Raw genomic sequence first — 26,562 nt, forward strand, 5'->3', positions numbered from 1 at the left:
CTCAATATAAGTAAAAAAAACAACAACAACAAAATAGTCTATATTTTAATATTTGTAGGTTTCTTTAAGATTAATTTTAGTATCAGTTTTTGGTTATTATATCATTATTATATATTTCGTATAATGTAATGTCCTATTAATTAAAAAACCGTTACAAGTATCTATGTTTCAAACCTAATGACGGCGAATCTTAAACACACATGCACATTCATATGTTAAATAAATAAATATTTTGTTTTATATAAATTAATAATACATTAAATGTTGGTAAATCATAATGTTTAAAATGTATATTAATTGTTCCATTATAAAGACATTTTTTAAGACAACAAAAACCTCCTCTAATTAATGTATCCATTGAAAAAGTAACTTCAGCTACTTGACTGCAAGTTTCGTATACTTAAATAATTTAAGTTATTCACTTTCATAAAATATACGATATTTCAAAGACCTCATCATTATGTTTCAGTCAACAATTAAAGTTTCAACTACCTCGAGAATTTATAAATATATTAATATACATCATTGGGCATCATTTTTAACCAAGACAATTGGATGGATAATACTTCACAACATAATTGTATGTGATTTATAAATCATCTATTATTATTTAAGGTATAAGAACAAAGTCTTAAAATTTAAGATACTTAGTATTTAATATCACTAAATCAAATGTTACTTGTGTGAGTGAAATGAAAAGAGATTTTCTAAAAGATTAACAAACAATTAATCATTTTGTTTATTTTAATTTAAATCTAAAAGGTCTGAATTAAATCCTATAAAATCAATACTATTGTATTCATTAATTAGCATTGGCCAATGACTAATTAGAAACAAAAACTAAATACAATTTATTCAACTATTTTCTTGACAATTTGTTACATTAGAATATCTTTTATTGAAACTATTACAACTATTTTAATATTCGAGTATGGAATTATTGTAAACCCATGTTCAAATCATATAATATCGAATTAAAATATTAATTTTGAAAAGTTGAGAATTTATGAAGCTTACACCTATTTGTTGATCACCGTGGACAATATGGGTTTACAAAAAATATTTAAATATTTTGTTTCGGTCAAAAATAACTTGATTATACAATACCAACTAAATAATTATCAAAAATGTTTAAACTGTATACGGTCTTTAGATCCGTTTTATTAATAATTAAACTATACTAAAATGGATTTTTTTTTTTAAATTATTTTAAGTGCATCATTACTTTTTACTGTTCATGTAAATCATACTGTTTGAATGGTGACAATGTGTGATTATAAATTATCCAAAAACATTTATTTCTAATTTCTTAAGCTGTCTTTTTATAGTAATGTATGTATTTGATTTATAGGATAAAAATAATCACCGCCTCAAACATGGCATATAGGTAATGTTGATTTTTAAAAATACCCTTCGGATTGAAAAGTTACCGATAGAACAACCAATTAGTCACAGTTTTCCATTATTTATGATATTACATAGAAAAGCTTAAGAAAATAATTCGGAAAAATCTTGAATCTCCCAATTCGATGTTGGGAGATTCTTATTTCCTAGCTCAATTATTTCCGCTAAACTTGCAATTTTTTCCGAGGTTATATTTCTTATAAAGTTGACTTAAAATATTTTCCTAAGCTTTTCCGATATACATTGTTATTTTTTTTACAAGAAAATCTAGAAGCTCATAAGAAATACAATACTTTAATGATACGCTACAAGTAAAACGTGGCAATGTATTATACTAGCGAGTAGTGAGCATATACGGACATAACGTAATTGAGTATAATTGTGTCGTTAATTTTGTAAACATCGCATGCAATGAATTAGTAGGTACCACACACATAACATTATAATAAACGTGCATTGTTAAATTTATAATATATAACATACTAACACATAAAACAATTATAATAAATAAGCTATATCAATACAAAACTAAATTTTCAAAGTCAACATTTTTTTTTAAATACAAATTATTTTTACTGCTTCCAAACGAATGGTTTTATTTTAATACCATACAACGCCATTAATTTTTTATAATGATTTATTTAAAAATATATTTTACAGTAAGAATATTACTTTGAATATTATTATTATTATTTTGAAATGTGTAAATTTACTATTAAATCGTGGAAACAGATTTCCCAGGCAAAACAAAAAAAAATGTCTCCGAGAAATCATTTCATACATTCAATATAATTAAATTGTTTTTTTTAGCTACTAAAGTACAATATAAAGAAAAATGTTCACTTATGATAAATGATTAGTTTTTTGTACAACATGCATAGACGAAGAAGATACGAAGTGCCAAGTTGTTAAAAAGCAGCTTTAATCGGGAACAGTTACATGGGTTCTATGGAAAACTATAATTATTATAAGATTTTAAGATTTTATGGAATCACGCATAAAAAATAAAACAAAAATGAAAATTCTTGATTCAAATTAAATTATATATACTATTTATAAATTAAATTAAATAAATATTAAATAGCTATTAGTGGTTTCTTTTAAATTGTAGGGCGTTAGTTAAAAATCAAACAATTATATTATCATTGTGATAAGGTATGCTTTATTCAATTTACGTGATATGATGAAAATATCAGCAAAGACTTAATAATTAGCAAATTAAAATTTAATGAAAGATATTTCATTTACCAAATTCGGCAGTGGAAGATATTGCAAATATGAAATGTAGGTACTCAACATATTCATTTTAATTGAATTATTTATATAATGATGTTAGATAATTAGCTATTGGTGGTATCTTTTAAGTTTTTTTTGGAATATTTAAAAAAACAAACAAATGTATTATTATAAGATAGGTATTCTATATATTAAATTTCCGCGGTATGATTATAACATCAGCGACTATTTAATAATTGACAAATGAACATTTATCATTTAACGAAAGCAATTTCATTTACCAAACTCGGTAGTGGGAGATATTGCAGATATAAAATGTAGGTACTTTACATTTTCATTCAAATTGAGTTATATATATATATATTACATAATTAGCTAATGTGGTTGTCTCTAAACATCAGCGAATACTTAGTAATTGACAAATAAAAATTTAACGAAAGATATTACATTTGCCGAACTCGGTAGTGGGAGATAATGCAGATATGAAATGTACTCTAAATTTGTTGCCTCTACGAACAACAGTACGTGATCAACAGAGTGAACGTTATAAGTGTTCGGTCCGTAAGAACTGACTTTGAAGTCGATAGATTGTTTTTAAAAGCTCAAAGAGAAGAAAAAATAATTAAAAACGGAGAATGCAGTGGAACAAAACGGCGTGCCTGCATCATTCTATTATGACGTGGTTTACTACTCGTTAATTATAAAAATAATAATATTTATGTATATTAAAATTAAAAAAATATATATTATATATTATTACGTATATTCCGCGCACTCGAAGAACACACGTACATTATGATTATCTTTACAATCGAGAATCACCCAACGGCTCATTCGCTTATTGTACCATTCGTTATAATACAAAAACCATAATACAAACACTGTTGCTACTACTACAAGCTAGCGTTAAAAAAACGTACAACGACGACAATAACAAAAACACACGTCTTATTACTACATATTTTATGATGAGTGTTGATGAAAAAAATTCTAAATTATTCAAAATCCGATTGTGCTATCATCGTATTTCGGTGGGAAGGGAGGGGGAAGGGGTCGAGAGTGGGCCCCGGGTAGCCAATCATATTATTATTGTAAATATACGCAAAATATAGTCGTGTGTATTACATCGAATACATTTTATTATAAACATATAAATATTATTATATCATTATTATAAATATATAAACATTACTAATTATTATTTTTGTGTTTAAAATATTAATATAATAGTATATTATATACGTACCATTGAAAAGCGACTGAACGCATCCCATTATGTTTCGTATATGCTCCGTTTTGGCGCCGTTTGCGAATCCTTTTCAACCAGTCAACGTGCCACCGCTCGCGTGTGTCTTCGAAACTCTGCAGTTCGATATACCTACTGTTCTATCTATTTATTTTTATTATTTTACTTGTCACTACTACCTCCTGTCAGTGCACCAAGATTGGGCCGCGTATGCCGTCTCATAGCGCGGAAAAACTTTTGTGCGGCTTTCGGGCAGTGGTTTTTTTTTTTTTTGCAAGTGCGGCGCGGCGGGAGGGGCTGAACGGACCGGGAGGATTATTAAGAAAAAAAATTATATTACTTTCAAATTTTCGTGATGGATCACGGAGTAGACGGAGACAAATTTCGGTAATTGGTAGATCGGGTCGGACGCAATTGTTTTCGTGACAGAAAATAGCGCGGGAACCCTAACGGTGTTTTTAAAACGCCGAACGCGGTGCGCCCAGCGCGGGGAACGACTACCGTCGCGACGGTGGCTGTGAAGCTCGCGCGCGCGAAAATAAAAAAAAATAGAACGGCGGCCGCGTCGTCGTCGTTGTCGGACGAGAGCGTAGTCTGTGCGGTGGCGGCGGTGGCGACGGCGGCCGGTTACGTCTCCGGCCGCGCTTTCGTTAATCGCGCGCGCTTCGATCCGGCCACGTTCGCGGGGATCCGTAGGTTATCGCTTCCGGCGGCGTGGACAAACAGAATACAAACAATGGCGGTGACAACCGAAACGAAACGATAAAATAAAATAAATTATTATTGAAGAAAAATGGTCGGAAAAAAATGTATCGGTAAATACGAAATGTGGAGATGTGGTGTAGTTGTGGCGACGAGGAAAACCGCAGAGACACAGCGACACGGCAGTGGCGGTGGACACGTTCGATCTGGAGAGCGGTGGCCGCAGAATAGATGATGGGAACGCAAAATCGCTCTCATACGCGCGCCCGCGCGGCGAAAACCGCGATCATGCCGCCGCCACCGCCGAAAACGGCTATACGACGCCGACGCCGACGCGCCCGCACCGAGCGGCCGCCCCAACAAGTGGCAGCCGCCGGCGCTCGGGAGACCGCCTCCTCCCCAAATCCGGCGACCGGGCATCCACTGCTGGTTGAGTTCGTGTGTGGGCCCCCTCCCAATCACCCCCCTTTACGCTAGATGTACAGTGCGAAGTGGCACTACCCCTCCGACCAAAGGGTTTTTGATTCTCGTTCTCAAAGTCCATCGTCACCGAGCTGCCAAAAATGACCCGTCCGCCATTTACGCTCTTGTTTTTCGACGATTTTTGCAGTCGGCAGACCACATTATTATTAATCGAGAAAGGTTGAATAATTGAATGAATTGTCTTATAATTTTCGATGACCGACCGGCACATATATATGCAATGGTAAAACGACGCACTTGGGCTGAAAAAGGTAATATTCGAACCGCACTATCGATAACCACCCCCGATGAGGTGTAAAACGGCACTTGACATCACGCATGCAAATTTTCGTTATAAGATAAAATAATTTTCAATTTTCGTTCTAAAAAATGGGGAAGTAGGAGGTAAAAGCTCTGACGTAGGTACATTTGTAGTTGCATTGTTGCCATTTAATAAGTCACTGTAATTATTTTTTTTAATATAATTTCAATGAAAAACCATGCAATAATATACAACAATCATACAGTAATTATTGGACAAAATACACGCTGTTATATTGATTGTTAGGCCTCCCCACATCTCACCTAAGTTTATTCCTAATAATTAGTTATGCCGAGTAACACTTGATCGATCGACACACATAATGTAATATTGTCAGCTAAATTAAATATTTATAAGTTCTATTACGTTGTCCGATCCACAAAAAATACGAATATTTTCTTTTTTGAACATTAGTATATATTCCAACGTTTTGGTTTAGGTATAAGACGTGCAGTTCAACTATACTACACCCGATTAATCGACAAGATACGACCCCTCTCCAAGTTGGATATAGTATCGGACGATTTAAAAAAAACATCAGACTCGGACGTGGTTTGCGGTTTTGGCCGGCCCCGAGGCTGTTGACGATAAATGCGATAGGTAGGTACTGTCGTTATCCGTTCGCACAAATGTAAAGGTATTACCAATGTTGGAGGTAAATACGCAGTGCTTAAATTAATATCACACACGTTCGTAACGACGGTATACACAACACGAAATACATACAAATAAAAACCGATATTGTTGTGGTTATCACAGAAACAAATAACGGTGGTAAAAGTTTGGGATTGTACAACTTTCACCGACCTTAATGAAAAAGTTATTGTGTTTACGTCTGATAGTTTTAGGAAACTCGTAATTCGTTGTTTTTTACATTGTCGATTTGTGATAGTAATAATATGATAGTTGTGGCGAATCTCTACTATACGCATGGCTATATAAAATTGCATAAAATGCTCAACAATATTATTCTTATGGATCTACATTTTTTAGTAATATTCCATTTTTTTTGTGGCCATAACTCTCAATTGGCATTGTGTTAAAATTATGGGTACCCATAATATCATTAATTAAATTGTTTTAGTCAGATTACTAGAAAATGAATTGATAAAATTACCTGTACCTAGTTAAATAATATAATATTATGATATTCTCTGATTAAAAACGATTTTGACACATTTTAATTATTCTTTCTTATGTCATCCCCCCCCCCCCCACATACAATATTTATGGCTGTTCATATCATTGTAAAATAACTTATCAATTATCATAATGGGAATACATTATGAGGGTGCTGCGAAAGATCTAGTGTCAAATATCCATTTCACAAATTTGATGAGTAGAATATAGGTATATATTATAGAAAAATTATTCGTAATTATTATTTTTTTGGTGAAAATACCCGCCGAGGAAACACTCTCTTTTTCATAATTTCAAATTGACATTTTATTTTATGTTGAAGGTAATAATTATTGTTTATCGTAATTTATTATTATACACGTGTTAAATATTTCACGAATGTTAGTAATTTTTTTTTCTTAAATATGTTATTTTTTTTTAGTTCTTAATGAAATCCATTTGTGTTTTTTTTTTGTTACCAAAGATAAAAATAAGCTTTTAAGTTTTAACCACAACGCATGATGGCGCTTATATGATAATATTACAATGTCAATATTTGAATCTTATTATACAAGGTTTACACATGTATAAACAAATTAAAACACATACCTAGGTACGTACTGTCAAATTAAAGTTGCATACAAATGTTTTAATGTTTAATTACCTACGTCATGTTTTGCTTTAGTGTTTCTTTGTAATTCATATACTTTCTAAGTATTATGCTTTGAAGGTATTAACTTGATATTCTTTTTTACGACTATGTATTTTTACAAAACAAAGAAAAATGCAGACATTTGAATTGAAAAATATTTCTAGGAAGCCGACTCGCTAGTCACATTACTAACCTTGGTTACGTAATATTGTAAAGCACGGTTATTGGTTACATACATTTAAAATCAAAATCAAATCTTTGCATTTAAATGTTGATAACTATTATATTGTATACGCGTATACAATCAGGGCTTTGCACCCCAATAATTTATTCGGGATTCTGTTGCTGGATGTATTCGGTTATTCAAACACTGTAATATACAATTTAAACAAATGTTTGGGTGCTTAGTAATAACCACTATATTATTCGTGGGTTAATGTTAATATCAGTGGCATAGCGAGAAAATTGGCCATAAGAGACAGATGTTGAACACAGAAATTGAATCATAATAAAAAATGTTGATTATTAAATAGTGGTTCCAGGAGCTAATAAAAATTATAACATAATAATTGTAAGGAGACGACAATGTATGCGTATAAATCATTATATTTCCATCAATATACTATAGAGCTGCTTACCCTACATGATAATGGCTGTCTTAGAAATGATATTCTTAGAATAGCTATGCTGTGCTGCAATTACTGCGTATAAGCTATGATAATTTATTTTTAAACCTATAAACAGTAACCACACTTTGGAAAAACCAATGACGTATATAATAAGATAATAAACGCCACCACTGTACATTTTTTTCTATTTTTTTGAAAAATTATTTTCAGCATAAATATATAGTTTAAATAAAAATAAATGTTCAATATTTTTTTTTTTTTTATGTAATGATAAATGTCCTGTAGCCCCCCAACTTAGACATACCCCGGCGGCCCTGGGCCGGGGCTTAAGTGACCCTGTCCTTAATACGCTACTGATTAATATAAGATAATACTGATGTTAAGTAAAAAAAAAAAACATTGATTTTAAAACGATGTAACCTATTGTACCTACCTAGTTGCTTAGATTAGGTATAGGACATTTATTTTAGTAATATATCAACTTAATATGACCAATAGATGATGATATTTAAAGTTAAAATATTATATTTATAACAATAAATATTTAATAGATACTTAATGTAAAATTATTCTTGTCATAAGTTAGTATTAAATGTACAAATTACAAAATAAAAAAAATAAAAAAAATAAATTTAAATATGAAAAATATTTAGGTTAGTCAAAATGTTTTATTCCGGTTTCAATTATTACAAAAAAATATGGGTCATTTGGATTTCGATGTTGAAATTTTTAAGGATTTTTAGGGGCGTTAAATTATAATCAGTGTTCGGACTTATCTAGATAAATTTATCTAGATGAAAATCTAGATAATTATTTGTTCATCTTTTATCTTAGTTACAAGGTATTTAAACGTTCATCTTAGACAATTTTTTTACTAATCTAAATAAATTCATCTAAATACATTTTTTATTGATAAAAACCGCGAAATTGCACTAAATTTTTAAATATTTATACAGATTCTTAAACAAAGTTTATGGTTTATAAATAATGTAATTATTTGTATTAATATCATTATTATTATTATGTTCCTAGTGCCCAACTAAAATTTATAACCATATAAATATATTACAAATAATTGTATCTTTTTTTTTTATCTAGATAAAAAAGTATTTATCTTAATCTTTATCTAGATAAATGTGAGTTAAGTTATCTTTTATCTCTATCTAGATACATTTGGGTTGTATTATCTTTATCTTTATCTAGATAAAAAAATACTTATCTAATCCGAACACTGATTATAATTATCTAGTAAAGTACTTACATAATTAGTTAATATGACCACACGTTTGATGTCCAATTATTTTAAAACTTTTTAGAAAACAATTTACTTTTTTGTAAAAAAGCCGATTATGTAATCTCGTTTAAAATATTAATGGATAAGAAAGAAAATCAAAATTAAAAAAAAAATAAAAATCAGTTGCCTTATTCTGAGAAATCTTTATTTGTTTATTTTAATTATCTTACAGTTTTGTATTTCTACAAAATATCATCAAAAACGACTTTGTAACAAATTATCTTAATAATTATTAGGCTTACATCTCTTCCGTTTAATTTAACCTTATACTCGGAGTATAAGATTTATTTTTGTTTATTACCTCCACTTGAAAGTACTACAAACAAAAGAAAAAACAAATTAAGTTTATTGAATTTTTTTTAAATAATTTAAGATCTTTTAGACATTTTTTTTTCAGCTGTATATAGAATGCATATATCAAAAAACTATAATAACATTGAAACACAATAAATACGAACATTATTCAATGTATAAAAAATATTTAACTTTGTTTTGATTCATTATTCAAGAATAATATAGTATCAGTATATTTAAACATGATTCAGAATAGGGAATGTGTGATAAACACAAAGCCCATAGGTATATCTACCTAGGTATGTCGACTACCTAATCATTAGGCATTCATTAGGTCCTAATGACTAATGAGGAATGTGAATCCTACTCTATGCGTAGCCTGATGAGAGACGATTAACTATTAATGACACCTACTCATAAATTGCATACCAAACTGAAGATGCCAGAAAAGAAAATTCTGTTCTTCTATTAGGCGTTGTCACAAAATAATACGTACAAGAAACGAGTAATTAAAATTCACAAATAAAATTTGTATACCTACACAGTTTATTTGAATATTTTCGTATAATTTATATTTGAAATTAATGTAATTATGTAAAAAAAAAAAAATAATTATAATTCGATAAACACTTTTTAGTTGCATTTCAAAATAAAATTTTATGTAAAAATGAAAAGGAAAAATATTTAAATTACGATTAGCTTCTGACGTTTAAGTTTAGAAATTGATCCTCGCGAATAAAATTATCACAAATTATAAAAGCACGTGTAATTTATAATGACAGCAAAGTAGAATCACACTTTTAGGTGTTGTTAAATCAATAGTTCTAATGGGCTGCATGGTCCAAGGATTACTTTTTTTTGCTCTATACTAAGGCTGTAATTTGTTATTGGATGGTAGTTAATACCTTGCGGAAAAAAATGTATTGAACAACGAAATTATTTTTAGTTTTTGAGCAGCATTCTAACTATACGTTTCCCGTAACTAAAGATATAGTAATACATTTTCTAATGAGGTACCTAACTGATAAAACTAAATAACCAATTTGTTATTAGATACAATTATAAAAATACTGTAGAGGAGACAGAGTGGCTGAGCGGATTAAGGCGTCGGTTCGAATTCGGCCGTAGGTGGTATTTTTCTTCGGGCAATTCACGGTTCCCGGAGAGAAATGCCGCCATCTCCCACCGGGGCATGGCAGATACCTACGGGTGCCCACTAAAAACTCTGCCATACCAAAAAAAAAACACGTGCTTACAAACGTACAATTTCCTCCCCTACAAACCAAAACAAACAGCTAATGGCCACAGTTTCCGAGCTTCATAATCAATAAAAAATAAATAAATACAGTAGACAAATAAACTATCAACATTTATGTAGCATAATTAATGAGACAAGTTGATTACATATTTATAAAAACTAATAAAATATAATAATTAAGTGAATAAGATTATATACTTGAATTCGGATAGAAATATATTTTAGTCTTTTTTGAGTGCATATAAATATTGTTATTTTAAGGATTTTAGGATGTTTACTAATATTTATACCCACACTAAAAATCACGAAAAAATATGCACTTACTCGGTTTTCTGAATAATATGACACTTTAACATTGCTTTTAATTTAAATATAACTACTGCAATCTACAAGACCAAATATATTTGAGAAATTGTATTATTGAATTGAATTAAATCTTCATTCAACCACATATTTTATATTTATGATTAAAACAAATCAATAAGCTTACAATTTTAAGTATGACATTTTAGTTTGTTTGTGTTATTCTGAAGGCACCCAATATTCGTTGTATAGATTTTAGTTAAAACTTAAAATAATAAATCACTTAATTCAGTATAATATAGTAATATACACTCGTACAGTCGTATAAAAGGTAGATTAATTAAGTACATAACTTTTCACACAAACAATTACTTTTTTCTTTTTATAAAAAAAATAGTTTGTTACGTTTGGTCCAGAAATATATTATATAATATAAATTGCGATGATATTTTTTCAATATGAATTTGGTCAGAGAACAGTAAGTTTATCTTCCGATATACAATTTTTTCCAATAATCTTTGTTTAAGTTAATTAACAGTATCATAAACTGTTAAGTTTTCCAACTTCATACCACACACAGTCCACACGGACCGTCCTTGAGATTAAAAAATAAACATTACAATTTAACATAATTAGAAAAGTTTTATGGACCTACCTATAGTTCTCAATTTGTTGAAAATATGTGTAGAATAATGTACTATATCAGTGGTTTTCAACCTTTTTCACATTGTGGCACACTTCATCTTTTACAAAATTTTCGCGGCACACCAATTCATATAAATATATAATTATAATACGTGAAGCATATGATGAAAATTATAAAACTAGGTATTAATAGATTTATCGCGACACACCGGTTGAAAACCACTGTACTATATGTACCTATCTATATTGCGTACCTATAGTACCTACCTATAATATTATAGTATAAAATAAATAAGCTATTATATTATTATACATTATTATAATAATATATTAAGAATAATAAGTAATTTTAGAATCGTCGGTATAATAAACACAGCACTCGTTCGTTATCGTACCGCAAGACTTGTAATATGCCTATTCATACAATGCGTAGGTACAACGTAAATACAATGTAATTATAACACACTAATTTAATGGTTAATAGTACCTTTGATTGTAAATAATAATTATGTTTAAACAAAATAGGATACTTTGTTTTTACGCAAAGGTAATTTACTAATTTATGATAATCCGCTGTTCCTTAGGATTCGCGCATTATCACCATAAGCATTTCGTTCAATAATAACTTTTACTAAAGTAGGCAGTTGCTTGGGCTTGTCTCACCCTATATTACGTTAAAATGTTTCTGCACATCTCGGAATTTCTATGGTCTTTGTAATTTGAAAAAAGATTTTTCATTTTAAATACCATTTATGTAGGTAGTAATGTAGCTACTATTGTAATGTAACGTTGAGTGAAAATGAATGGCGTTGTTTTAGCTTTAGGTTTCAATTTTAAAATCTTTATATTTTACATTCACAAATAGCCATAATATTTTCAAAACTATTGTATATTAGTATATATTTTATAAAAAGGTTAAAAACCTACTTTTCAATCGTCGTTTTTGCATAACTACCTGGCTTCTTACTGTTAAAAATAAATACAATACAAATATCACGAATATTAGTAATTTATATAATAATATTTTATACTACCAGTACGTATATTGGAATAGTTTTTAATAAATATATTTTTGATAATTATTTTATTTTTTATTTTTTTACAAAAATTTAATATTTAAAAATAAGAAAAATGATATTTTAAACCTAGCCCCTTGAGTGCTGAATTAAATAATTTTGTGGTGTCCTCCAGGTTGTCATTAATTTGTAATAATAATTTTACCACTAATAAAATCGAAGATATTACGTTTTGTACGTTGTTTCGCTTATAAAGTTTTTAATGTTTTCTGCTTCAATATACTTTTGTTACCTCTTTGCCCTTTGGAAACGTATTTTATGATATTGTTAACAGAACCAGTACGAACGATATCCGTAATCCAGTTGATAAAAGCGAAAACGCATATGCGCGTCGCTAACACCAAAGGGCTAGCCAGGTACATTTTATAAATTATAAATTGACGTTTTTACTCACTCATTGTTCGACGAACTTCAGACTTGATGTCATATTATATTCTTTCGCGGGAGTATACTAGCTTTAAGTACCTACGAAACGTTATTAACTCAATAATGACATGATCGTGATGTATTCGGCTGCCTATCATCGTCACACGGAATCGATTAAACTAATCGAATTGATTCTGGCGGCAACGTGACAATTTAAAACCGAGTGCATTATAGCCGTGTCGACATAGTACGTATTTAATACCGATATACCGTATCCTTATTTAACTTACACGTATTAGTAACTCTATATTCTATAGGTAGGTACACCAATGTTATTAGATGATAAAATCATCAAATTTATGGACTTAATGGCGTAGATGAAAAATGTAGCTGGGTACTATATTATTGTATATAAATATATATTATTGCATGGAAATGCCTGTAAATTAGTTTCGTGGTCAATGTTAACTACAATTATTATTACAAAATATGATTCACAGATGTCTAATCGATATAATAACGATGCCAATTGATACATACATATATAATATCTGTTTCATTAAGCTCCAGTGTAATAATAGTAATAAGTAGGTACTATAAAATATGTTTCATTAAGACGCATCGACCGCAGTAACGATGAATATCAATAATTAATATTTTTAGATGTTTGAAATACATTGCAGGAACCGACTCAATGTTAAATTATTTCTAGACTGTGTTGAGAATGTATATTAATTTTAATATTATATAAATACGTTTTACAAACCAGAGAACCGGAGGAGATTTTGGGATTAAATATATGTAATATCGAGAATTAAATACCTAGCTTATTACAGTAATGTTAATCATCATTTTATTTGTTATAAGTATTTGATAGTTGCTTATGATTTAGTCTAAAATGATAAAGGTCGTAGTATAAATTATTAGTATACATAATGTTTGTCACTAATTGGCGAACAAAATGTCAGATAATGCGTTTTGTTATTAAAAAGTAAAATTTGAAATGACAAACATTTATAATAATATAATGACGTAACTTGTTTTTATTATCTTGGAATTGAAGTTATTTATAAATTTAACATTAGTTTTAATAAGCGTAAAATAATATACTTTATTGAATTAGTTGGAAAATAATTAAGACTACCTACCTATATTCTGTATTCAACAATTATTTCAGAAAATGTACAACACGTATATATAATATATATTATACACTTATACTGGAAACTTCTATAAAAGAAAATAAAGGTCAACGACAACGAGTATTTAATAAAAACTAAAAACTTACAAACAAATGATTATATACAAACAAGTATTAAGTACAATAGGTTTAAATGAATACAGTAATTATTTTTCTAATGCAGAGGGACACACTGTTGCATAATTTGCTTAACTTTCGTTTACTGGTAGACAATGATAATCGTATTCCAGACACGTTTTATATGTTTGAATATAGTTTCAAAAGGATATAGGAGATCAAAAGAGAAAGAGAGAGAGACAGAGAGAGTTAAAGATTTTTTACCATATTTAAAATGTAATTAAAAACTGATCAGCAAAATATGTTTATGTGCACGACACATGATATATTGATGAAATAATTGCAAAGTAAATAAAAAGTCATGGAGAGTAAATTAGTGATTTTTATAGTTGAAAAGGCAAAAGTTATAAACTAATTATAAAAAAACTTTTTTTACCAAAAGGTAGTAAAAAAATAATTTAATTTTACATTAAATAAGAGAGAAAGAGAGCAACCTCATATGAACTAACACAAAATATATCTGTTTTTATAATCATATTATAGTAGCAACATTTTGGAGTATAAATTTCGTTCATATCATACAAATTTGATATGATTTTATTTTTTTTTCTGCAGGTTCCTTTACCATCGAAACCTTTTTATGTAAAACATTTTTCTAAGGTCTCTAACATTCGTAAAAGTAAAAATATGAGAATTCATATTAGTGCATTACAAATAATTTATTTAAGTGAAATTTAAATCCCGGTGAATTTCAAAGGTTGTAAAATTATACCTATATTGGCTCACGAATTTGTTTAGTAATTTTTACGCAAAATCAGTATTCGATAAATACGACATTGTTACTTTGGTGTAACTCAAAAAATGAATAAACATGTACTTCAAATCAAATTATTGGACTTCATAAAACAAATGGGCACAGTAGTTTTAGTATAGGTACGAAAAACACAAACTTTAGATCAAGTAGTTCCCGTGAAACATACAAATCAGTTCAATGTAATTATAATACTTTTAATAAATCAGGGAACTCTATGTGCTTTATAGTAGGTGTTGTCGTGTTGATTCTACTCTGTTATTGAGTAGGTAACTGTAATATTGATATATTCAATTTGAATTCAATGATGAATCATTGTATATGATGTAAAACGATTCTGAGCGAATACGCCATACGGTCTGTAACTCTATATTTGTAATATTATTTTATACATTTATATTGTTATAAGAAATTTTAATTATTTTTTTTTACTTAACCATTAGTTTATGTGTGAATAATCAATTTCATCAACACTTTAACTTGAATTGTACATGTATATGGGAATATCTTAAACTTTTTTCAATTTTCTACCGAGAAAATTTATGAAAAATCAAACTTCATGTATTAAAATTTCTACCTAATGTTATGCATTGACTACAAAATTAACTACACATTTTTGTGTGGTGTATTACAAATTTCATAATTCACTGTTGTATTTGGCATTTTTGAAAATGACTTTCACAAGTATTTACTATACATTTTTGTATACATTTCTCCGACGATTTAAAAAAAAATTTACGACCTCAGTTTGAACGTTATCACAGAAAAACAGTGGGTGCTGGGACCGGCGTGATGTGAGTTCTACCTAATCCATTATAAATAATGATATATGAATAGGTTTAACTACACTAAATGCTATTTTAACATTTTGTACCATCATTGTTTGGCAGCAATTCCATTTTATAAAATAATGACGTAACGCTAGCTCTGCTTGAAGTGACATTTCAGTTTTTTTTTTCATTTTTTCCCATGACAAATTTTTTTGGTAACTTGCATATTCTTGTAAATTAATTTTTAAAACAAAGTTCTTATAAGAAAAGAATTAAATTTTTAAAAATTAATTGAAACATTATAATCATTGTCAAAAAAAAAAAAATGTAAAAAGTGATTATGTTATTATAGTTAATTACATCTGCGATTGAAGCTAAAAAAGTTCAAATAAAAAAACTAACCTTAAATATCTTTGATTTCCAGTATTGAATTCTTTAGGACGGTAAATTGTTGACCGAAACAAATTGATATTATCAAAAAGTTTATAGAATATTCTTTATTTATTTAATTAAGAAATATAATTTTAAAAAAATAACAGAATAATCATCTACTAGCACTTGATTTAAAATTAATTAATAATATTAATTATAAATCCTGTCATTTACATACTTATTTCATTGTAAAAAGAATAGTAATATCTACATTTTATATATCATTCTACAACCTTATTAAACCAGGTCAACTATACATAAGAAACTGAATTTATTAATTGAAAATTGAAATAATTAAAGAAAAGTATTATGTAGGTTATTAGTCCAATAATTCTATCTGTGAGATTTTATAAATACTAAATAAAATTTAACAAAGTGGATTTAAGATGGATATTAATAGGGCTTCAGCACTGAATCAAATTGGCCGATGATTATAAGAATCTTTTCAGACAAATAATACCTCAAGTTCTAAATTAATTTAAATTTCATTATTAGAGTTTATGGCTTGTTAAAAAAAGGGTTTAACATAATTCCCTGATAATAATATAAAATGTATAAATCGATACCTACCTAATACTGTCTATTTATAATGTAAAATAATGTATATTAAAATATTTAACAGATCATTAATAAAAAAAACATGAATAGTGTTATGCATTAAATGTTTAAAAATAAAGTCTAGTATCAAGTATTCATATCTAAAAACAATTTTTGACTATGAATCCATCACTTCAATATAAATTACTTGCATCAGAAGAAATTTTTGTGTTAATGTTTTCTATCCTGAGTTTTGATCAGTGTATTGAGTTGTTTATTAAGTGTAAATCTCTTATTTTAAATTTAAAGATAAGTGTGTTTTGTTTGGTTTGTTTAAGTCTTTTTTTTTTGAAGTTAAGCTACTTAAAAAGTTTTACACATCGTATTTATAAATTGGAAATCAAACACGTAATGTACATTGAAGGAACCCTGTTTTGAAACTCTCAAGTGTTTTTAAGAAAATAACAAAAAAAAAATGAGTGTGAACACTTAAAACAACTGTAAGCAAGAATCCGTTTTTAACCAACCAGTCTACCATTTCTTTCCAATAAACTTATTCACGTGGTATTTCTGAATAATTTTACTATTGCAATATGTTTCATATTATTTTTCATTCGAACACCATACGTCCTAACTATTGTATTTCTCATTCTCTAATAAATGAATTTTTTCGTTTTAAGCTTTAACAATAAATGTGCAGCACAGACTTTTATATTTCATTGAAATAACGCATTGGGATATTATATAATATTATGTTTGTATTATAAACTACTTCTGATGGTTTCATCGACAGCAACCTATAGGTAACGAAAAAAAAAAATAATAAAATGTTTCCAAATGATCTGAACGCACCGGTTTACAATAATTATGATATACATATTTTTTTAAATAACATGGTCATAAATGGTTTTTGATAAAGAAAATTCTTTCACTAATTTATTAATATTCAGTGTAATTTATAAAATTTTAATTATTGGAATTTTCAAATATATTTTAAAAATATAGAAGTTTTTTTTATATTTAAAGTGAGTTTTGTGGTGGCATAAACTTTTGTTTTTAAAATGAAAACTCCACCATTTTTACTGTAAGCTATTCAGTGGATAATTTTTTTTTAAATGTTGATGTAGGTACCTAATTATAATTTTGAACGAGTAGTTTCTCGGTTATTAAAATTTTATACTAAAGATAATAGTCGTTAAAAATGGTTTAAAAAAAATACAAAAAAATGGAATATTGTATCCAGTTTGGAGTTATTATACTTGGACTTTTTTTATGAACTATTAATGCTGATAGAATAATATTAATTTCTAAAATGTTCAAATTTCCAAGCCCCATTATTATCCAACCACATTGTCTTCAAAACCTATTATCATCGACCTATAGCTTATTATCCTTAGTACACAAAGTTAAATAGGTTAGTTTAGTACCTAACTCTAAAACTACTCGTTCGAATTTTGATCCTGCTTCATCAACGTTTTCAGAACAATTATCTGCTAAATAATTTACAGTACTAAATTTGAGTTCTAATTTCTAAAACAGAATTTTGTATTTGCATAGAAAACGAAAAATTATTTTGTGTGAAAATTCCCCATTTTTCCCTAATTTTTTTTTTTTTTGTCAACGCTTTTTAGAAGTATTCTGAATTTTCTATTTTTACCTCTCTAAAGTACCAACTAGATCAAATTTTCCATCAGAAACCACCGTCAAAATTTAAAATCAAATCATTCTTTCGACTACTTATCATGTATAGGTACATACACAAGAAATAAAACACACTTCATTGTAAAATCGATAAATTCATGATAGTTCGGCTCCGAATCTAAAATGTGAGTGAGCAATGAGCATTTTCGGTGAATCATCCTGTATACATATATGACCTACCTATACATGCATGTAATTTATTTTCAGGTAAGCTCATCCCGAATCGTGGTCAGAACCCAATACGCAATACTCAAATGAAGTTACTTTTACGGATTCATAATATTATAAGCGTTGAAGTAGTTATTACTACAGTTTAGCAATTTTTCATTCCAAACAACGCTTGCGACCAAGGAGCTCGTAAAGTGTATCGAGCAATTAATATATCGTTTATGAACGATTAAGCGATTTTGCGTGAAATTTTCGTCCAAGTGCACAGGTTTGAAATGGTCAGGGCGCGTTTCACCGTTATTTTTTAAGCCCATACACGTACATTTCATATCTGACAATAGGCTGTTTAATGACTCATTTGATTCTTGGCTGGATAATATGAATTTACACTGATATCCAATCGCTTGCACGTGTTTGAACGTTTTATTATATTTTTTGATAATTTATAAATAAATAATAAAACCTATCTGGTAGTATAGGTAGGTTTATTTTAACTATTGCACATTTACTCGATATCTATCTATTTTTAGTTTTTGTTACGAATAACAGAATCTGATGTCATAATATTATTATATTTGTTAAATTAGACATTTTTTTTTGGTATTTTTGATAATTTATAGGTAGTTCAACGTTTCTAAGACTCATTTTTTTTTTAACCTCATGTATAGTGAATAATACAATATTAAATGTATGTAATTTATTGTCTGTGATATCTTAAAAAAAATCACTCACTATCACATATTAAACACTGTTATGGTGCAAGGTCTTGCTTAAATTAGACTAACTTACTCAAGCTGATATAGATATTGATTGGAACGTATGCTACTAACTATACTAACTAGCAAACACTACACTAAACTAAACGTGTGTAAATCATTTTTTTTCATCTACGTTACTCAAATTTCAAGTGTATGATTAATAATTAGTTTAATCTAAAAATAAATAACGATATATCCCTCGGTGTTACACGTGATACCCTTGCCTTTAAATATTTTTTTAGATTGGTAGAAATCGTAGTAACGAATAAATGTTTTTGGAATGTGTAACTTTATAAAAAATAAATAAATATTCGAACAATTTTGTATTTAATAATTTATAATTATTTCATCTTATATTGGAGTACCGATAAAATTGTATACTCACAAACTTACTAACTAAAATATATTGTTTTTTTTTCTTTTTTGCGGAGCTTCAAAATTATAAAATAAATAATTAAATAATTATTATACTGTAGAATACTTTTTATAACTAACTGTAAATCTAAAATTAAAATATGAACTCAAATATGCCGGAACTGAAGAGTTCAGAAATTATAAATGCCTGAATTGATTTTAAATATCTGTTTTTGAACTTCGTGAACTTACGTACAATGGAAGCAGACACGTGTTGATCGTGAAGTTTCACACGTATAATAAAGCCCATATTATTATAGTTTTGAAAATGTTTGAAGAGCTTTCTTGGAATGAAATTATGTTTAAGAAAACCCTCAAACCTTGATCAAACTCATTAAGTTAATATTCAATGGTTTTCGCGTTATTTTCTATTACAAACTTAAGTTATTCACGCATTGAAATGTAAGCTAATTAAATATTCTCAAAACAAAATATTCATTTATATTTCTCAATATAATATCAATACAATATTTACACGGTAAATATTCGTATTTAAGCAACTAAAAATTGTTTTATAAAAAAACTCTTAGTAATTATACCACTATATGTTTCAAGCGTTTAAACACTTTAAACGCCATTTACTTTGTCAGTTAATATTGTAAAACTAAAATAAAATACATTGTATATTGTTTATCATCAAACATTTTGTGATTCGTTAAAGACATTAGTGGAAAAGGTTAAGATAGAAAACTATTTTGTATTTTATCAACGCTATTTAATTATAATTTAATTTATTGGAATTCCATGAAAATGAAACAGTTGAATTTAAGTATCTTGTCACAAATATTATCATACTTAAACGAATAATTATGCATTTAATCTTAAATTTTAAACTAAAAACTTTATTTTAATACCTTCTCATATATTATCCAATTAATTATAAAATGACTATATCACAAACACTATGATGAAAAATTTATAAACTTTTCAAAGTAAATAGTATTCTACTAACACTGTTTAATAAACCATAATTCAATTCGCTGTGTTTTGTACAATGTATCATATTTTAAACAATACCTAACTACATGTCTACATTAAAGGTAGATATTTTTTCCTTAAAAGTTTTGGATACTTTTTAAGGAACCACGATACTTAACAGGAAAAAACGTTCTGCACCATATAAGAAGAAGACTGCATAACAATGACTTTTAGTTATAAATGGGACTATTTTATTTCTTCATTTCACACAAACTTCTCCATATTACTATGGAATGTAAATTAACCAATTTATAATTTTATTTTTAGGTGTGCCCCGACATGATATACTTAGCGGGCCCCAGTATTATTTTTTAATAAATAAATATAAAATCATAGGTGAATGTAATTATCATAAGGCAAACAAATTGTAATGAATACAATATTAAGTACAGTTAGTTATCCAAACTTGTTAAGAAAACGTATTCAATCTATAATATATGCCAGGGCACACGAAAAAATAAAATTATAAATTGGTTAATTTACATTACTTAGTAATATGGAGAAGTTTGTGTGAAAAGAAGAAATAAAATAGTAAATATAGAAATAAAAAATATATATTATATTATAGACCTTTTATATGTTTAACATTTAAGATGCTTCATTCAATATGTATATGGTATAATAATGTATATAATAGATACAGTTAAGTAAATAAATTACTTAATGTATTGTGTAATGAAGTTGACCTAATATAGTTATTAATTTGTTGCATTGTTAAATGTTGGGAACTTTTCTTTCACTAAACATAGAACGATAGAACTATTATGAAAACATTATGAAGGACCGAGTTTAATAGTTTTTGTAAATAAGGAACAAAAGACAACTCAACAAGTACTTTCATTCGTTTTAAATGTTCCAAAAATAATATATTATCAAGAACATATTATATACCAGTATACCACAATACAATTTCATGATATTATTATTAACATACTGATACGTCATACTGTATGTATATATTAAAAAGGTATTAAAAATTAATATGGTATATCGAAAGTTGTAATTAAACTCTTGAACTAGAATTAAGTAATATTGTTGTATCTTAATTTAAATATAAACTGTTGTCCATAATATAGTATGGATTTAAATGAGCCATTTTTACTATGTTAGCAACTTCCTCCCAATGAATATTATATTTTCTAATTATTTCCATATATATAATGTAAACCGTTTCAATCGGCTCATAAACGTGCCAAAGTACGTTAAACGTGATTATATAGATATGTAGTGAACAAATAATGGTTTCTTTATTTTTAAGTCATTTAAGTGATTGTCTGCCGGAAGTGCTTAAGCGGTATCTGAAACTATTTGTATTTGTCGACGATTAGTTGTCACCAGGAGAAGATTTGTTGAACAAAAGCACATGTTTATATTCTTCTGGAGGCATTATTGTTTTCATCGATTTTATATTAAAAAACATATTTATCAGACAATAATCACTAACACCCGCCCACTGTGATTAAGTAATACATAACTATAACTATTATTATTAGTTAGTATATACCTGGTATACTATATTATACAGGTATATAATAAATATTATTATACAGAATCACAAAGCAATATACGGAAACGTGTACATCAGTCAAGTGAAGTTTTTCAATCGTGTTTTGCCACAAAGATTTATTTCGTTTTATTATTTTTCGCTTGGGTCCATTAATTTTTTGTGATTTTGCGTCAATTAAATGTCCATAGCCACGCACACCATGATACTTGCGCTGTGTGTAACTGTATGATTGTGCCACCCCGCCAACCGCGATTGCTAGTCCCCGGGGACTCCGATATTTCGTATAATCACGAGGGTCGATGAACAGCCTGAAAAAAGAGCACACTGTGTCGTCATTTATATTTTACACACAATATTATGCGCTCTCGCTTTCGGCTCCGTCGGGTGGGTGGAGTTTTTTTCTGGTGGTGGTGGTGGAGGCCCACCGATTTTAATTACACATGAATCGGCCGTCGTCTCGCCACGCCGTACGGCCAATCGATAAATCACGAGCATTCTACACCGTCACCGACGAGTCGACGAAGTATTAAACTCACGTATATTATAACATATAGATACATTTCAGACATTGATTATATACTACCTATATATTATTGCTAGTCCGAACGAAACGAGCAACGTAGGTAACTGCGTAAAAGCTTCGATCCGTGTAAACGGGAGACGACAAATCGAAGACTGCAATAACACCTTATTTTTTGCCAATTATTAGATGTCTCGCACCAAAAACAAAACTACCTGTGCATCGATAAATTCTAGTTTTGTGAACCATAGGGTTTATGCTCTATAGGGATAGTATTACAAATTGTAATTCTGAATTAAAAATACTATCAATAAATGTATATTATACCTTACAAAATTAAATTGTATAAAATATTATCTACAATTAATTTAAGTAAATACCTGTGATTAATTGTACTATCTATATATTTTATTATAATAGATTTTCATAAAAGTAAAATGGTACAATAATAATTTAATTATCATTTCATATTTCAACGATGGGAGAGGTGAGACTGATTGCTCATTGATAATTATTAATTACTATGGTGACAAGTTCACTAAAATAAATATTTGTAATTCAATGATTACTCTCATTATTTTGCTTCCTTATAAAATATATCGAAAAATTAAAATTAAAGTTAAAAGTTTGTATTTATTTTTCAATCGATTATATATAGATACAAAATGTTTTTAATTTTTGAACTCAAAAATTTTTTTTAGGAAAAATAACGTCGAAGAACATAATATTTCCTAGTTTCATTCAAAATTTTAAATGTATTGATTATAATTTATTTATCGATTAACTTTAAGGAAATTATAACGTATAGAAATAGCATCTGAGATTTTTTTTTTATATGAGGAGTACAGGTAAACCTTCTGATGTACATTAGTTATCGAGTCTAACTCGTCATTGAGTAAGGCAGTATGTAACAGGGACGTATCCAGGGGGGTCCATGGGGTCTGAAACCCCCCCCCCCCCCCGAAATTTTTGTGTACCGTTTATATAATAAAAAAAAAAAAAAAATGTTTTTTGTATCAATTACATTGTACTAACATTTATTTCGACCCCCCCGAAAATAAAATCCTGGCTACGTGCCTGGTATGTAATGTGTGTGTTAAAATTAAAATTCAATGAAATCATTGAATGCAAATTAAGATTCTGAGCAATAGATACTAGTTGGTCAACCTGTTTTACTAAATATATTTTATTATTTATTTATCGAGTAAAACTGCTGGGTAGCTACTCCCTTCACGCTATCAAAGCCAATTGTATTCCATTCCATATGCTCATTGTAAATATTATTATAGATCGTATATATTCAAATAAATGTTAAAAAAAAAAATATATTTATTTCATACGGAGTAAACGCCATTTACAAAAACAAATTACAGCAGCAAAATGTATGTTACACATCAGTATACTAAATGAACACAGCGTAGGTAACAATTTTTAATACATAAATAATAATAAAACATTTAAAAAAAAATATGTATATATATATATTATATATTGTTTATATTTCTATTATAGTAATTTATTTTATTATTAGTAATATTAATATGGTAGGTTTAATTAATTTTTACCATAAACATCGCATTTGAAAATGTCATTGTTTTTAGAAAATATAATAATATACATTAAAAGTTCCAAGTTCCATTGAGCCATATGTTTTAATAAATTACTTAAATATTTTATAGATTTTTAATTTCAGTATGAACTTCTTATAAGGGACCTTGTAATACATTTGCAAGCCTTATTTAAAAAAATAATATTTTTTAAAATGTTGACTATAAAATAATTTATGTTAATAAATTATGATTTTTTATATTATTAGGTGTGATAATTGTTTTGTCAAATTTTATAAATATACATCATTGTAAAATCAATACATTCATCGCTCCGATCAGAACCTAAGGTGACTGTCATAATATTATTATTACGATTTAAAACAGTTTACGGAAATAGATATTTGGTTAAATACTAACCCGTTTTAATCTTTTAAACAAGGCACCTTTTTTTAAACCACTAAAACATAGGAGCCTTCTATTAAATTTTCAAGCTTTTTATCCAACAAATAAAATGTTATTGATATTTTTAGAAAAAAAACTAAAAAAAAAAATGGAAAATGAAAATGTCTCTAAACAGTTCAAAATAAATCAAAATATTTTTAAAATGTTATCGTGGATAGAAAATGGAAATATAAACAACCATTGAAAATTTCATGTATCTACGGTCATTTGTTTTAAAGTTACACCAAAAACCAAAATCGATTTTCTCGAAAACAGATTTTGCGTAAAAATTCCCGTTTTTCCTTAATTTTTCTTTTGTTTTACCGGCGCTTTTGAAAACTACTGGGGAATTTAAATTTTGACCTCCACAATGCACCAACGATATTCACTTTCTGATCGAACAAGATACTGAAGTTGAAAACCGTAGCATTATTTCGACTACTTATCGTGTACACAGACACAAAAAAAATAAAAAAATAAAAAAAAACACACATCATTGTAAAATCAATACATTCATCGTTCCACTCAGAATCTAAAATAATTGTTGAATATTATTATATTATTATTGATTTAAGGTCTTATTTATCTTATTTAGTGCATTTATTTCCATTATAGTTATTATTACTCTAAAAGTATCAGAAACGTATATTCTGTTTAAAATGATTAAAAATATACTAAGAGTGACTTCTATTATTTTAAATTAATAATATTCGGTAAATAATTACACTTGCTGACTATAAATTGAATATAAGAAGTAGATACTTATAATTATAATTATTATAATATTTAAGTTTTAATCTAACCATTATTGTATATACACATATAGTGATGACGAAAATTACATAAATTTACTGCCGCACAGTTAGGAATTTAGGATAGTTTAAAAAAGAATAAGATACATCAAATATGATGGGTTTATATAACGTGACGTATATTTTGTTTTTAATGGCGTAATAAATAGTAGGAGAGTTAACACATATTACATAAACTAAAGAGTAAAAGCATACACCTACTATATCGACTATATCTAATGTCAAACATTTATCCAACAAGACCATATAATCCTCTTTTATTGGTACATTTCGGATTTAATAAAAATTCGTGGGCAAGCTATGAATAACACAATTAATGTCTGTAGGCCATATATTGCACCCAAAATACCTATAAAGTTATATTAAATATTGAACAAAGTGCCTTAATGATGTACGGACGCTTAGTCACCAGTTAGTTACAATTTTTATTGTCGAAAAGTTCAATAAAAGATCTAGATATGTCACGCGAAAAACAAATAATACTTTGTGATTAACGATTGTACTTTAGGGTTTTATTACAAAAATAACCTCATTCATTGATCGTATATTTTTGGCAGCTGTCTATTACAGTAAATACATGTCAACAACATGGGAAGAACATGGGAAATAGAATGAGCGTTTACTTTTTACTTTTAATTCCTACCTCTACAGTGTTTCAATGTAGAGATGATTTTCTATTATAGAATCGTAATACATATTATGATATATTGATACCTATGTTAAATGTCAATACAATTATTTCAAAATGCAAATCAACATAAATACTGTGTGCCAAATATTTTTGATTTCAGGTATTTTTAAATAAAAACCATTTTAAAAATATTAATCAAACTTGAGTAACTATTTCGAGTAGAAATTAAAAAAACATATTTTAATTATTATAATAATTATTTTAAC

The 26,562-nt window shown here is 27.9% G+C and overlaps 1 protein-coding gene across 5 annotated transcripts in view; it reads right to left on the reverse strand.

The window, feature by feature from the left end:
• LOC100164443 overlaps positions 1 to 26,562 on the reverse strand; it is a 195,675-nt gene that overhangs the window by 133,381 nt on the left and 35,732 nt on the right. Inside the window, exon 1 of one of the 5 annotated variants that reach the window (XM_029486930.1) lies at positions 3,887 to 4,901. The exons of the other annotated variants lie outside the window; for them this stretch is intronic. Coding sequence (XP_029342790.1) covers positions 3,887 to 3,914 — 28 coding nt within the window. The 5' untranslated portion in view covers positions 3,915 to 4,901. Of the gene's footprint in view, positions 1 to 3,886; positions 4,902 to 26,562 lie in introns of those variants that run through there. 5 annotated transcript variants of the gene reach the window in all.

The sequence above is a fragment of the Acyrthosiphon pisum genome, chromosome X (assembly GCF_005508785.2).
Source record: "Acyrthosiphon pisum isolate AL4f chromosome X, pea_aphid_22Mar2018_4r6ur, whole genome shotgun sequence".
Taxonomy (NCBI): Eukaryota; Metazoa; Arthropoda; class Insecta; order Hemiptera; family Aphididae; genus Acyrthosiphon; species Acyrthosiphon pisum.